The 16,467-nt window shown below is 38.3% G+C and overlaps 2 protein-coding genes across 6 annotated transcripts in view; one reads left to right on the forward strand and one right to left on the reverse strand.

Annotated features, from left to right (window-relative positions):
* Positions 1 to 16,467, forward strand: part of PPP2R3A (protein phosphatase 2 regulatory subunit B''alpha) — a 198,840-nt gene that overhangs the window by 67,507 nt on the left and 114,866 nt on the right. For 3 of the 5 annotated variants that reach the window (XM_053599237.1, XM_053599234.1, XM_053599233.1), the window contains 2 exons: positions 5,067 to 5,330; positions 14,443 to 14,546. In XM_053599237.1, the coding sequence (XP_053455212.1) occupies positions 5,277 to 5,330; positions 14,443 to 14,546 (158 nt within the window). In that variant the 5' untranslated portion in view covers positions 5,067 to 5,276. Of the gene's footprint in view, positions 1 to 338; positions 774 to 5,066; positions 5,331 to 14,442; positions 14,547 to 16,467 lie in introns of those variants that run through there. The other 2 variants (XM_053599236.1, XM_053599235.1) reach the window with 2 other exon arrangements.
* LOC128591614 (MICOS complex subunit MIC60-like) lies at positions 6,888 to 7,433 on the reverse strand. The gene has a single exon (XM_053599240.1). The coding sequence runs from the start codon at positions 7,431 to 7,433 to the stop codon at positions 6,888 to 6,890; it is 546 nt and encodes a 181-aa protein (XP_053455215.1).

Below are 16,467 nucleotides of genomic sequence, written 5' to 3' on the forward strand. Positions count from 1 at the left end.
AAATTAATATTGGAGGATGAAAGTTTCTGTTTTTATATTTTGACGAGAGAGCTAAAAGGTTTTGGATATTTACTTCCTTTCAAATAAATTAAAAAAAACTATTCTTTAAATAATAGTTTTAAATTTGAAGTTCACCCTTTTCTTTTTTTCATAAAATATTACATAGCAAAAGCTGAAAATGTTCTCCATGTTCTTCTAGTTTGAGGACAAACTACTTTATGTGGATTGACACCTCACATACTCTGAGTTTAGGAAGTTAGCATTATCTGAGAAGTTGCTATTTTTAGGTCCAGCTATAATGTTTCTAACTTTGGTACTCAGAGTAGTGGGTGCTTTCTTTCCCAGAAGGCTCTGTATTCTCAACATGTGCAGGTCAATTTGACATAAAGCTACCCACAAGGAACAAGAGGCCCATTGCAGGCTGTGTTTCTAACTTGAAAATTATGAGCAGGTATTGGAAGCCACAGACTGGGAACCGGCTGCTTGTCAGGACAAGCATGGATTGTGGTTCCTGGAGGCTGAGAGAGCACAATGCTTGAATTTCATTTCTTTGGGAGATAAGAAAAATACCGTTCTACCTGACAAGATTGACAATTTACTTAAATCTGGACAGTTACGAAGTAAACATTCACTTTTCAAAGATGATGATCAAGGAAACATCTCTACGAAGGGACCCGGATCTAAGAGGAGAGTTAGCTTTCCTGGCGAGGGGCTGTGATTTTGTTCTCCCTTCACGGTTTAAGAAGCGGCTAAAGTCTTTTCAGCAGACCCAGGTTTGAAATTTGGGTGTTTCTTCTAAAATATTTTTGTTACTAATAAAACCACCCAATGAACTAACTCACAAATAATTTTACAGCTCTCTTGTATCTTGATATTAGATCAAGGAATTAATCTGTGTCCTCTATTCAGCTATTTGCAGAAAGCTATTTGTAGAGGGATTCCAACGGGTTTAAAAATAGACCTCCTGGACCTGAAGTACAGTACTCACATTTTTCTCTTGTAGAGAGGGACCCAGTTTTGGAGACAATAAATACACCTTAACCAATAGTTTACAATTTAGCCAGAAGAATACTAGAATCTTTAATAGAAATATCCTTGAGAAACTAGAATTTGTGTTAAAAGCCTTATTTGTATTTTGAATCAGCAAACTGTGTTTGTATTGTAATACATACATTTCTAATGAATGTTTGTTAAAAAATAATATATCCTGGAAATCTTTTTTTGAAGCAAGAAGTATTTTTATAAATAGACAATTGTGTATGTCCGTGTTAATATTATGAAGGTATGAAGATAACGAAGCATGGCAGTAACTTATAGACAGGGCAAAAAAATGTCTTCTCTAAGCATGAGATAAGATAGAGTCCTTCCTGCCTGTGATGATTTCTTTTCAGTCTCTGCTTTCTTGCTTAAAACCTTATGGCAGTGTCTTACCAAACAAGTTGCCTAACATTAGCATTGAGAACAATATAAATCAAGGGCTATACAAATGCTGGTCATCCAAAATCCAGTAAGAAACCATAGTTTCATAGTTACTCTGACCCAGAATAATCTCAAATTATTTGGGTAAATTATATGAAATTGCTTTTTTGTAGGTCAAAAATGGTCAAATGTTGGAAATACTGGATGTTTTAAATGTTCAGAGGAATATTTAAATGATATTTTGTTCATAGGGAAAGACTGAAATGGAGAATTGGGATAGTTTACCTAGCTAATTCTGTTTTAATGCTGCTCCTAGATTGTACTGAAACTACTTTATTCTAAGTGAACAGACAATAAACTTACCAGTAGATATGGCAAAATTTATATTACTAGGTTTTATTCTATAATGTTTGCAAAGGGTCAATTTTACTAAACTACTTTAAAGTTTAAATTATATGTTTTCTGTGGAACTCAATGAAAAGTAAATTGATATCCCCGAAAGTTCAAAATAAATGCATTTTTAAACGTCATTTTCTAAATATCAATATCAATTTTATTAAATAATTAGCCAATGAAATAATATTTACCTATTAGTGAATTGCTGTGTTAAGAATTACACTAAGAAAACAGAATGTTAATTATATGATCAAATATTTTCCCATTCAAATGAAAACTTTAATAGCCTTTGTTTTGCTCTGATGTCCCTTATTTCTGCCAAATCAAAAATATAGTTTTAGAAGACCCTACTCTAAACCTTCTCCACTCCTGTGTGTTCATGAGGCTGTCATATTTCATGGTCTTGATCCTTTGGGCATAACTGCTCTGAAATTATCTGTGATGTTACACCATGGGGAGAAATAAAATATATATTTTTTTAGAGACAGAGTCTCACTTTATCACCTTCCATAGAGTGCTGTGGCGTCACAGCTCACAGCAACCTCCAGCTCCTGGGCTTAGGCGATTCTCTTGCCTTATCCTCCCAAGTAGCTGGGAATGCAACGCCTGGCTATTTTTGTTGTTGTTGTTGCAGTTTGGCTGGGGCCTGGTTCAAACTCGCCACCCTCGGTATTTGGGGCTGGCACCCTACTCACTGATCCACAGGCGCCGCCCACAGTAAAATAATTTTGAAGATTGCACTCTTGTAGTCTCGCAGATCCCTCTCAGCATAGGATAATGCAAAGGAAATGGCACTAATATTGGTAAAGACTTAGGTAAAGCTCCTGAAGGATTCTGTGCCTTATTTTAGAATTTTAAGAATACTTTAAATAAGAACAATAACTGTTATTGACTCTTAGGACTATGTATTATTTGTAGATTTAGCACTAAGCCAGAGAGAAGCGTTTACTTACACTAGATTGTCATTTACTAAATCAAAAGTGATTTATAAATTTAAATTGCTTTATGAATGTAAATGATTATTCCATTCATTATTGAATTCGAAGGATCATGCCAAATTATCCTTAATCTAATCTTTTAAGAACCTCGTCCTTTGGCCCGTCACTCATTTTCTTACATTCAGACAGATGTGTGCCTAGCACTAATTTTGAACGTTTTACCTATGTTATATCCTATAATTTCCTTTAATTTTCACAAAATCTTCCAGGAAGTAGGAATTGTAATTTGTTTTGTTTTTGAAATTCTATTTTTTTTCTAGTACCTTCCAGTTATAAAAATCTTTTTTTTTATTAGTATTAGATCATAGCTGTGTACATTAATGCGATCATGGGGCACCATGCACTGGTTTTATAAACAGTTCGACACATTTTCATCACACTGGTTAACATAGCATTCCTGGCATTTTCTTAGTTATTGTGTTAAAGATTAAGTAACTTTTCTAAGGTCACAGCCTAATAAACCCTCACTCTTTTCTGTTAAATTTTTCATGTTTCATTGGCATCATTTCCCTGTGTTCCTTGTCTATTGGTTTATGTGGGTGACATCTTGATACTGTAGTAGAGGCTTGTTATGACAACTGGCCTTCATATCCCTAATCCCTAATATGTTAATCCCCCTATGAGGGATTAACATATGAGCAGACTGTGTGTGTTAATGTTAGATATTAACACATAGGAAATGGACCATTATAGTGAAAGTAGAATTTTAAAATCATGTTGTAAGCCATATGTTGAGAAAATATTTATTCAGATCTACTTCTTACAGATAAATCATTGTTCAGACTTTAGAGATGGCATTAAGGTAATTTAAGGAGGATTTAAATAATACTTTGTGTTCACAATGAATTTTTTAAAAGTTTAGCTAGTCAGCAGTTGTGTTCATCTTTCATATTTTATGTAGCATCTAATATAGTGTCGTGCTGTGAGCCTTGATAGATAACTTAGTCATTAATTAAAAGTAGAAACTATGGGCTCAGCGCCTGTGGCTCAAGCGGCTAAGGTGCCAGCCACATATACTTGAGTTGGTGCGTTTGAATCCAGCCCGGGCCCGCCAAACAACAATGACGGCTCTGACCAAAACATAGCCAGGCGTTGTGGCAGGTGCCTGTAGTTCCAGCTACTTGGGAGGTGGAGGCAGGAGAATCTTTTGAGCCCAGGAGTTGGAGGTTGCTGTGAGCTGTAATGCCACGGCACTCTACCTAGGGCAACAGCTTGAGGCTCTGTCTCCAAAAAAAAGAAGAAACGAAACCATGAAAATCTTCATGAAATCTTTTTTGTACCATTAGGAATTTCACAACCAAATTTAGTCTTCACTGGTTAAAAAAAAAAAAAAATCTTACCTGAATGATGGTGTACCTCATCCCTTCCCCTTTTTCTAAATCATGGACAATCTTAATTTCCTCATTGCCCTCCACCTTTTAATGTCCTTTTTAATGTCTCTATGTTATGTCACATCAAATCCTTTTTGTAAAAAAGGAAGACTATAAAACTGTATATGAATTCATAAACTGTAAAGGGTGTTTGTTTGTAATGAAATTAATGACCATGGTCATTGCCTATTTAGAGCATACCTAAAATGAAGTAAATGTGTATCTTGGAAAAAATGGCATGCCTCTATTAGCAAGTACATCAGCCAGGTAGAGGACAATTCAGAAAGAAAATAGTTTATTAACACAGATTTTCTCAGCATCAGGGCCTAGTAGTGATTCCATCTCAGCAAAGTCAAACTACAGAAGAAGGTGAAAAGAGCCCATGCCCCTAAATATGTTTTAGGTTTATTTGAAACCTAAAACGTATTTAGGTTCTTATTTGAAAAGAACTGACTTCGGCTTTCTGAAGGAGAGATAGAAATCCACAGAGAGACCAAGAACAGTCTTCAGAAGAATTTACTAATCCAATTCCAGTAAACTGAAAATACATGTTGATATCCTTAATATATCAACTGACATTGCTCTTTGAATCTTTTGAAATGCCTGCCAGGTGACTGATGGGAATATGTAGGATTTTTTAAACATAAATCTATGTAAACTTGATTCTTGAAAGATAGTTAATGTATTCGTTTACTTAGTATGGATGAGCATTCCTGAGAAACATACTTACCACCCTCTAGAGTGCAATGAGCCCTTGATCTGTACTATCTCTAATTGTGGGTTTTTTTTGTACTTATACTCAACTTCCTATTACTGGTAAGAATTCTCAAGAAATGAAAACTGCTTAGAATTTTTTTGTCTCATAATCTCATTTTCCTTCTAGATCCAAAATAAATCAGAAAAGAAACCTGGAACACCACTTCCACCACCAGCAACCTTTCCAAGTAGTCCCCGACCTCTCTCCCCTGTTTCTCATGTGAATGTTGTGAATGTACCATTGTCCATAAACATTCCACAGTTCTACTTTCCTGAAGGACTCCCAGATGCCTGTAGTAACCATGAACAGACTCTAAGCAGAATTGAAACTGCTTTCATGGATATTGAAGATCAGAAAGCAGACATTTATGAAATGGGAAAAATTGCAAAGGTAATATAACTACTAAATGATTTATAATCTCCCTTTCTCCACTACCCCTAATCTCCCCTTTGTTGCCTCTTTGCTGTGTTTTTGAATATACATAGGGTTTTTTTCCATGTTGAAAGAATTTGTTTGATCCTTATTAAATCTTTATCTGTAGTCCTATTCCATGGTACTTTTAAGTTTGAAAGAAACTTTACTGGTTTTTTAGTCCAACCTCCTATTTAATATAGTCATGCCCTATTTATAATCTCACAGATCATTTGTCATTGCTGTTAAATGGTTTGTAACTAGAGTGATTTAAAAGGAAATAAAAGGGAATTCTTTTATTATTTTTTTACCACCCTCTTAAACATTGCTTGTTGATCCCTTAGATGTTTCTAATGAAAAACACTTTCATTCCAGAAATAAGAACTTATCTGATTTCATTCCATTTTACTTATGGGAAAACTTCAGTCCCACAAGTACTTACGTGCAGGCACAGAACTAGTTCATGTCAGTAGACAAGTCCTTTAACTTCTAGCATGAGGCTGTTTTGACATGTGTTATCTCCCTGAACATTCACTGTTATTAGAGGCCTGTAATCCCAGCACTTGGGAGGCCGAGGCAGGTGGATTACCTGAGCTCACAGGCTCAAGACCAGTCTGAACCAGAGTGAGATCCCATCTCTAAAAGTAGCTGGCATTGTGGGGAGTGCCTATAGTCCCAGGTACTTGGGAGACTGAGGCAAGAGAATCCCTTGACCCCAAGAGTCTGAGGTTGCTGTGAGGTATGACACCATGGCACTCTACCAGGAGTGACAAAGTAAGACTATCTCAAAAAAAAATTATTAGCTAACTTCTAATTAATAGCCATCCAAATAAATTACCAGTTCTTTCAGGACATTCAGGATTTTCTTACCCAAATAGAGGCAGCTATTTTATTAGATCACAGAACCAACATGGTAAATTAAATGAATGAGCCAGAACTACACATCTACATCCAAAAGATAAAATTAAGCAAGGATGGAAATCTGTATTTGGAGAAAACATGGTGAATGCATAATTGCCAACAGGGTATTTTTTTATTTATAAGTCATTTATTCAACATTTTCAACTATCTATACCATGGACAAAAACTCAGAAGAATGCAAAACAAAAATCCAAATCTAAGTAGCCAAACTAATACCCAACACCTATGTTCATTCTGTCCCTTCTATTCTTTTGACTCCTCAGATTAGGGCAGAACCAACATGTTAGAAGGGAAACTGGCTGGGCTTGGTGCCTCATGCCTATAATCCTCGTACTCTGGGAGGCCAAGGCAGGAGGAGGTCTTGAGGTCAAGCGTTCCAGTCAGACCAGCCTGAGCAAAGCGAGATCCCGTCTTTACTTTAAAAAGGAAAAATTAGCCAGATGTTATGGTATACACCTGCAGTCCTGCTACACGGGAGGCTCAGACAGGAGGTTGAGGTTGCTGTGAGCTGGGCTGAGGCTTTTGGCACTCTAGCCCAGGCAACAAAGCATGATTACTCAAGTTTAACTTGTTCTTGTTTTTCCTGTTGTGCCAAACTCCAACGTCGTCAGACGGTCACTGCCTCGCAGAAGATGTGGGCGTGGGCTTTCCTTTACCAGTTTCTCCATGCTGAATGGCAGGGGCTGGGACCCACAGGGTATCACCTGCTGCGGAAATAATTTGAGCTGCCTCTGTAGGTGTAGTTGTTGAAGCTGGCTTATCTCTCTTTTGTTCTTGAAGTTGTGAGTCAGGCCGTTTAGATTCTTCCATTACTTCTGATACACTAGAGATTTTTAGTGGAGGAGCAGACTGAATTGGCTTCTTTGGCAATTGACTATTACAAGGTGCAGAACCAAGCACCACCTGGAAGAGTATGTCTGAGTAAGGTATGGTTTTCTCCACACTTTCCCGGAAATGGGAATCCCATTTGGCATATAGGATAGTGCCGCCAATACCTCCACCAACAAATATAAGGCCAGCTCCAGCGATTCTGCTGGCAGTCACCCCAGAACTGCCTGAAGTAGAAGCTCTATGGCACGGTCGCAGTGGATGGACGACAGACTTCCCACAGAGACCACTCTGGGCGGCGATCACGCGGAATAACTGACAAGTCCGCAGCATCTCGGTCGAGTGGATGTTGCCGCTGGCTTATGCAGGAGTCGCTGTAGCGCTAGTGAACAAAGGCGTGCGTATGCGTGCGTATTTACGTGTCTACATCCGGGCGCCGCACCCTGCTGGGTGCACCGGAAGGGCTGCAGCGCCACTGCGGGTCAGGGTATTTATAGCATGGGGAGAATTTGTGGGAAGGAAATAAGAAGTTTCATGGATTGCTCCAGCTTGGCAAATAAGGAGAAACTGTCCAGATCAAAGCATAGCAGTTCCCTGGTGCAGTGCTGAGGTCACATGTCTGGAGAGCCCATCTAGGAGACTAGTACCTAACTGTCAAAAGAATTGTAGCCTACCCTATTTTGAATACATGTCCCACTGGGCTGACCCTCTTCCTCCGACTATTCTCAACCCCTGACTGAGGAGCCCGTTGTTGCTGTGTTTCCACATCCCTCTGGGTCTGGCCCTCTCTATCACTGTATTGCGGTAGCTCTACCCTCCACATTGTGGTAGCTCTAGCACTCCACCAATTCAGTGAGAGGAAAGCAGAAAGCCTCACGACTCCTCAACTGTCAAGGTAGGGAATGGGGGGAGCCAGGACTTTTCTTTATTTGGCATCAGGGAAAACCCCTCATGTTGAAGCTGACAACATGAAGTTTAGAAAGACAGAAAATTAATTTGTTTAACCATAGTAACAGTCATTTTCATAATTCATTTTTTATATTTAATAATCATGTGTCACGATAGCTATTGTTCATACATATGTCTGATTAACTTGTCTAAATTATACTTGATTATCGCTCTAAATTTCAATCAAAACTAACATTGCATATAAAAATGAGGATTTGTACATAATGACGTCAAAAGATATTATGACTGTCAATTTGTATGGTTTTGTTTTGTTTTTGTTTTTGTTTTTTGAGACACAGTCTCACTTTGTTTCCCTTGGTAGAGTGCCGTGGCATGGAAGCTCACAGCAACCTCAAACTCTTGGGCTCACATGATCCTCTTGCCTCAGTCTCCCAAGTAGCTGGGACACAGGCGCCCGCCACAACGCCCAGCTATTTTTTGTTGTAGTTGTCGTTTTTTTTTTTTTTTTTTTTTTTTGTTTTTATTAAATCATAGCTGTGTGCATTAATGCGATCATGGGGCACCATACACTGGTTTTATAGACCGTTTGACACATTTTCATCACGCTGATTAACATAGCCTTCCTGGCATTTTCTTAGTTACTGTGTTAAGACATTTATATTCTACATTTACTAAGTTTCACATGTACCCTTGTAAGGTAGTTGTCGTCATTTAGCAGGCCCATGCTGGGTTCAAACCTGCCAGCCCTGGTGTAGGTGGCTGGCGCCCTAACCACTGAGCTATGGGCACCAAGCCGAGTTTATTTTGTTTTGGTTTTGAATACTGTATCGGTTCATTTTGTTGGATTTTGCCTCTTTATTAATAAAACCATTTTTAAAAAAAAAGTGATTTAGTCACATCTTCCAGTTAGCTAATTCTCATTTAATCTAGAGTTTATTTGGCTATCACAGTCTGTTAGCATACACTAAATCACCGTTTTTTTCAGTACTTCTTTACTACATGAGTCTTTTTGCCACAAGGCAGTGAATTCTGTGGCTCCAGCACTTACTGTCCACAGTCCATATTCTTATGCCCACATTGGCATAGGAAAAGAAGAAGAGAGGTATCCTTTAAGGGGCAGGAAGGAGATTGTCAGAGCAATAAATGAATGTTTATATGTATGCATGTAGTTTATAAAGCTATTAGAAAAGTCAGCTTGAGTTTGGGACCTATTCTTAGTGGCAACTAAGTGTAGATATAAAGACTAAAGACTGTTTTTCTTTTCTTTCTTTTTTTTTTTTTTTACAGTTTCTGGCCAGGGCTGGGTTTGAACCCGCTACCTCAGGCATATGGGGCCGTCACCCTACTCCTTTGAGCCACAGGCGCAGGCGCCCTAAAGTCTGTTTTTCAAGTGCAGAGAAAACTCTGTTCATGAAATTTGCATCCGTTGGTGAAATTTAGCTCATTTATCATCTTAAACCTCAAACAGCCGTAGAGAGCTTAATGACCATGTCTGGTTAAATTCTCAGTGTGTAGTTTGTTTTTTTTCTACAGTTTTTAATGTGGTAGAGAAGAAATGAATAGAGAATTAATCTAAGAGGGATGAAAGCAGTGTGGGAACAAAATCTGAGCAACAGTAAAAAAAAAAAAAATAATAAGGCATTTGTCGAAGACTGGGCCAGCAGATTTGTCAGGAAGTTTGAACCTCTAGCAGAAAGTTGAGGAAAAAGAATATAACTCTCTTCTAAACAATACAAAGCTCTCCAGCTCCTCCTTCTGGCTGATGTAGCACCATCTGGACCCATTGCACCTATGTCCTATAAGGACCTCTCTGTACCTGAATTTCCTCATCTATAAAAAGGGATAAAAATACCTGCCCTATTCTGCATGGGGATCGTCTGAGGGCCAAATGAAATTGCTGTCATGAAGTATTTTTAAATGTTGAAGGAACATTACAGATAATGGGCTTTAATCCCTTCCGGTGTGTATCATTAGACAACTTTGCTTTTAATTCTTAATGTTGTTGAGCCATTCTTAGATCAAAGTATAGATGTTAATCAAGTTTTCTTTGCTCCAGCAATTTTGATTACCATACATTGACTCTTGCCACCTCCCCTAAGCATAAGTTTCCTAAATTCATTTTCTGTATTTCTCTGTATATCCCCACTTATCATTCATTTTCTTCTTTTGTTAAAAACAAAAGTCTTCACAGTGGCTTGTTCTCTCCTCTGTTAATCAAAATACTATTCTCTTGCCTTCAGATTAATATTACGTACTTTTTAAGTTCTTACTGATTTCCTGGCTTCCTTTATCTTAATTCTTTGACTTTTAAGCAATGTAGGCCAGCCATACTTTTTTTTAATTGTCAAAGTATAATGTCCTCAGCCCTTTGCATTTGCTGCCTTTCCCATTTTTTCCTCTGACATTTTCTTCAAGGCCTTGATACCCTTAAACTGTTTAACACTTGACTACTCAAGGTACCCACAATGAGAAAAATAAGCTGACCTTTCCCCATCAATTTGAAATAGTTTTGTTCTGTTTCTTATTCCTTCAGATTTTGCCTTTGGGTTATAGTAAGTTTGTAAGTATTTTGATTTTTATAGTTTATAATTTTTAGTTTATAAGTATTAATCTCTGAGCTGACACATGTGCATTTTTTTTTTTTTGAGACAGATTCTCACTTTGTTTCCCTTGGTAGAGTGCCATGGCATCTTAACTCACAGCAACCTCAAACTCTTGGGTTCAAGCAATCCTCTTGCCTCACCCTCCCAAGTATCTGGGATGACAGGCACCTGCCATAACACCAGACTATCTTTTAGAGATGGGGGGGTCTCACTCTTGCTCAGGCTGGTCTTGAACCCGTGAGTCATGCAATCAACCCACCTTGGCCTCCCAAGTGCTGGGATTATAGACATAAGCCACCATGCCCAGCGCCCACATATGCATTTTAACTGGCATCTTTCAGAGAAAAGACCTTAATCCCGGGAACGAAAGTTGTTTAATAATGGAAGTTGACTCATTTCTAGGAAACAACTCAAGGGGTCAACTAGTTCATTAAGGGAGAGGATTATAACAAACATATTGAGGTTCGTGGAGCTAATTATAAAAGCAAGGACAGAAGGCTTGGTGCTGTAGCACAGTGGTTACTGTACCAGCCATATACACTGAGGCTGGCAGGTTCGAACCCAGCCCACATCAGCTAAACAATAATGACAGCTGCAACAACAACAAAAAAATAGCTGGGCATTGTGGCGGGTGCCTATATTTCTAGCTACTTGAGAGGCGAAGGCAAAAGAATTGCTTAAGCCCAAGAGTTTGAGGTTGCTGTGAGCTGTGACTCCACGGTATTCTACCAAGGGTGACGTAATAAGACTCTGTCTCAAAAAAAAAAAAAAAAAAAAAAACAAGGACAGGAGCAAGAATTAGGATCAGAGCAACTTATACTCTGACAAAGCCATTGGGATCAACTCCAGGGTTTGTGGGAGCCTTTTCTAGTTGATTTGCTGCTTTTTCTTCAAACTAATGGGTTCCCAGATATGGCACTCACTGACTGCCCTGTAATATCTCCCCACCCCTCCAGGATCTACCTTTGGAATAACAACGTTTGTAGGGAGCAGAGCCCTTCAAAAAACTCAACCCAACTTACATTTTTTATCAGTCCTGGAGGGTGCATGCTCAGATGAATTTGATTTTATTTAGAAAATGATACATAACAGGGATGTTTTTTAGATACTAAATCCAAAACCAGTGTATTTTTTACACCCAGTAACTCTTTGTTCCTAGCTGTCTCATGATTACTCTCTTACATGAATTCCAAGATATTTATTGTTTGGTGGGGAGGGCATCAATTAGTTTTACTATATAACATCAACTATCATTTCTGCAGTGTTGTATTGATTCACAAAAGTCACAGGTCATCCTACACTAAAGACAGGAAAACACACTCCTCTCTTAATGGATAAGCTGCAAAGAATTTGTGGCCACATTTACAGTTCACTTCTTTTTTCTTTTTTTTACTCAAAGAAACTTTCCACTTCTGGATGGAATTCACTTAGGAAGGACAGACCCAACCAAAAGTCTTCAATGAGTTTCAAAATAGAGATTTAAAGTCTATATAGTGATAAAAAAGATTAAAAAGCCACAAAAATGTACAAATACTATGTATCAATAAAAAATGTTAAAAAGTAAAGTCCGTGGTGAGATAACAGTTTAATGTAAGTCAGGATTCTTATTTGTAAACAACAGTTGTTAGTTGAAGAAAAAAAAATTATTAAAGGCTAGCATATCGAGACCAGCCTAGGTAAGAGTGAGCCCTCATCCCTACTAAAAATAGAAAAAATTAGCCAGACATGATATTGCACACCAGTAATCCCAACTACTTGGGAGAGTGAGGCAGGAGGATCCCTAGAGTACAGGAATTCAAGAACAGCCTGAGCAAGAGTGAGAGCCCATCTCTATAAAGAAAAATAGTAAAATTGACCAGACGTTGTGGCAGGCATCTGTAGTTCCAGCTATTTAGGAGACAGATAGGAGGATCACTTGAATACAGAAGTTTGAGGTTGCTGTGAGCTAGACTGACCTCAGGGCACTCTAGCCTGGGGTAACAAAGATACAGTCCCAAAAATTAAAAAAAAAAAAAATAGTCCTAGCTACTTGGGAAGCTGAGGCAAGAGAATTGCTTAAGTCCCAAGAGTTTGAGATTGCTGTGAGCTGTGACACCACAGCACTCTACCAAGGGCAATACAGCACTCTACCAAGGGCAACATAGTGAGACTCTATGTCAAAAAAAAAAAGGAAGTTACCCCCATAGGAGGTGGTAAGCACACAAGCCACTGGGAGTGTTTCAGTTGAGGCTGGTGACCACTTACCAAAAGCTAGATGATTCTTGATCCTTTCCAATTCTGAAAAAGTTGTAAGCAACTTCGGTGGTGGGAGTTTCAAGCACTTTAGCAAGCCTGTTCTACTCTCTCTCTGTACTTGGTGTTTGTGGCTCCCTCACTTCCATAATACAGACTATTCTTTCAGCTTTTCTAGCAGTTTCCAATAGCTTATCACTGAGGCTAAGAGCATTCCTTGGCAAACCACCATTCTCCATGAAATAAGGGCCTGGGATTGGGGATTTGACAGTTTATCCACCCAAAACATATTAATTATGAGCTTTGTATCTTAGCAATCATAATTTATACAATAAGCAAAAATCATATGGTTGCTAAGCAACACCTTTCCCTCTTTCTTGACCTCAGTGAACCTGTGGACTTCAGAAATTTTCAATTCTACTCTGTTTGCAGATGTGCTTTAGAAGCCCTGGCAGCAGTAGCCTCTTATTTCTGCCCTGTCCTTACCTCTCTTGAATTGAATCTTGTCCTGTATCTTTAACTCTGGCATGAACCCAGCAGCCTTGGGCATTCTCCCAAGATAACTAATGTCAGACTAGGTATTCTTCAGGCTCCTGTGAGATGAGGAGTGAGGCCTAACCCCAGGAGTGATTTCACCTAAACCTAATGTAGATACACATCAAATCTACTTCCAAAGAAGCTTCTTTCCACAGAATGATGAAGACTGAACAGATCCTGTATCTAATATGTGTAATGGTAATTATCTCATATCACAATGTGACTCTTAAAAAAATCCAGATCTGGGAATATGTTTTCTATGTATGTACAAAATTAGGAAGATTTGGAGACTATCTCTCTGCTAATATTTAGGTAATATTATAATATTATTTAAAGGACAGAATTTTTCCTGTAAGAAAAAGTAGATAAATTTAGTAAGAACTCTTGTGAGAGTAAAAGGATACCTTTTTTTTTTTTAAACAGAGTCTCAAGCTGTCATCCTGGGTAGAGTGCCGTGGTGTCATAGCTTACATCAACCTCAAAGTCTTGGGCTTAAGCAATTCTCTTGCCTCAGCCTCCCAAGTAGCTGGGACTACAGGCGCCTGCCACAATGCCTGCTATTTTTGTTGCAGTTGTCGTTGTTTTAGCTGGCCCAGGCCAGGTTAGAACCTGCCAGCCTCAATGTGTATGGCTGGCGCCATAACCACTGTACTACGGGTGCTGCCCAAGATACTTTTTTTTTAATTGAAAGGAAGATATTAAGGAGAAAAAGCACTGCCTTTTAGGGTTTTTGAAGTTAATATTCATCCCCAGTTGTTCTTTTTATAGTCGTGGTTGCTTTAACTATCAGGAGGGGGGAGTAGGGAAATTACTATAAATAAACTCGGAGAAAAGGTAAATGGATTTCCATTTTCTCAATTAAAAACCTAATCCTCTTATTTTTTCCCAATTTCTCTCTGAATCTACCCCAGTTGATATATTTGCCTGTGCCCCAGTTTTGTTCTCCTGAGGGCCCTTTCATCCACTGTGGCATGAAGGGTAAAAGCCACAAACAACTTTTCTTTGGCCATGTATCTCTTCACTGCCTCTTGGTTTATGCCATATTTGTTTTTTATTTGCAGGTCTGTGGCTGTCCTCTTTATTGGAAAGCCCCCATGTTCAGGGCTGCAGGGGGAGAGAAGACAGGATTTGTGTCAGCACAGTCTTTCATTGCTATGTGGAGAAAGTAAGTATGTAAGAAAAGAATTGTGTGGTCCTCACAATGTGCTTTATAAAGGTCACCTATGTTACTCATTTATTCTTTTTCACTTTACTCTTTATTAAAACTAGAAAACTCATTGATTCACAACCAGTTATGCCCACATACAAGTTCTTTGTCACAGTCTTTATCATATATGTCTTTAAACAGTAAAGTGGATCTGCAGAAATACTTTTAATAACTATTTGATAGTTTTTTAGTTTTACTTGTTAATTTGGGTATCAGGACAGTTGTGACATAAAAGGAACTAAAGACTTTCCTTTAAGGGGAGCAAACCCCATGTATCACATGAGAAATATAGTTTCATTCTCATGTAATCCAGTGTAAGATTATACCTACTTAAATTATACCTAAAAATAATTGAACATATTTTAATCATTATGTTTTGAAAACTCTAGTTAAGGAACCAAAGGACTAGTATTTATCAAGATTTTCCTGGATTCTAACATTCTAACCAATCAAATGCAACTTTCTTCTTCCTTTTCTTTTTTTCTTTTTCTTTTGTAGGAGCTATTTTTTGATATATTTATACATCTTAGGAGAATATCATAGCTTGCCTTTCTACCTCTGTTAACTGATCAGTTCTCTTTGTACAAGTTCTTCTCACCTTTCCTATTGTTGTTGTTGTTGCTATTTAAAACCAACAAATAATAGCAGATTCAGCTTATAGATTCCTTCTAATCCTTTCATACCACCTAAAAGCCCTAATAATATAATGCTTAAGAATTTAGTAGCTAATTAATAAATGTATTCTTAATTTTATTTTGTTTTTATTTTACTTATTTATTTTTTTGAGACAGAGCCTCAAGCTATTGCCCTGGGTAGAGTGCCGTGGTGTCACAGCTCACAGCAACCTCCAACTCCTGGGCTAAAGCGATTCTCTTGCCTCAGCCTCCCGAATAGCTGGGACTACAGGTGCCCACCACAACACCTGGCTATTTTTTGGTTGCAGTTGTCATTGTTGTTTGGCAGGCCTGGGCTGGATTCAAACCTGCCAGTTCTGGTGTATGTGGCTGGTGCCCTAGCTGCTTGAGCCACAGATGCCGCCCAGATTCTCTTGCCTCAGCTTCCTGAGTAGCTGGAACTACAGGTACTTACCATAACACCTGGCTATTTTTTTGTTGTAGTTGCCATTGTTGTTTGGCAGGCCCTGGCTGGATTCGAACCCGTCAGCTCTGGTGTATGTGGCTGGCGCCCTAGCCTCTGAGCTATAGGCACTGAGCCTTAATTTTAGAAATATAGCAGCAAATTGAATTATATTGGAACTAAGGTATTCAGAGTATCTGTTGGTAGACAGAGCAAAAGTAGCTACCATGACATTATTCCTTTATTGAGATGAATCATTTTAATTTTATCTCTAGGGAAAAGACCCTTCTGTAAAAAAAATAAGAGGGGGGGAAAAAGACATGAAGCACAAATCTTCACTGTGGTTAATTGCAGGGAAACTGGTGGGTGAAGTTAAATAGCATGAACAACTGTCCCTATCGTTTTTGTTAAAAAAAAAAAATTCTGCGATGTCTCTAAATTAAAGCATTTATCTTATGATCAGATACTAAAATAGTTTGAGTGCCCTCTAGTGGGAACTCCTCTTTGAGCTCTTAAAATGCAAAAAACCAGAGTGTTTTAAGGGAGCCCAAAGTATGGCTCTTTTGGGAGACTAAACAGCTAACTATGGTGGTTTGAGTTACCACACTGACCTTGGAGAAGATATGTTTGTTTTGTAATTTTTTACAAATTGTACACTTTTCATAAAGTACCTTGAGCCCAAGAATAATATATTAAAACTGTCAAGTACAAAAAAGTAACTGGCAGGTAATTCTACAGAATTAAAACATTTTGGCCTATGCATATGTATGCTGGCTTGTTCCAATAACAAGCTCTATATAAT

This window comes from Nycticebus coucang, chromosome 8, assembly GCF_027406575.1.
Source record: "Nycticebus coucang isolate mNycCou1 chromosome 8, mNycCou1.pri, whole genome shotgun sequence".
Taxonomy (NCBI): Eukaryota; Metazoa; Chordata; class Mammalia; order Primates; family Lorisidae; genus Nycticebus; species Nycticebus coucang.

Coding starts and splice junctions, on each gene's coding strand:
- LOC128591614 (XM_053599240.1), bottom strand. CDS start 7,433: ATGCTGCGGACTTGTCAGTTATTCCGCGTGATCGCCGCCCAGAGTGGT.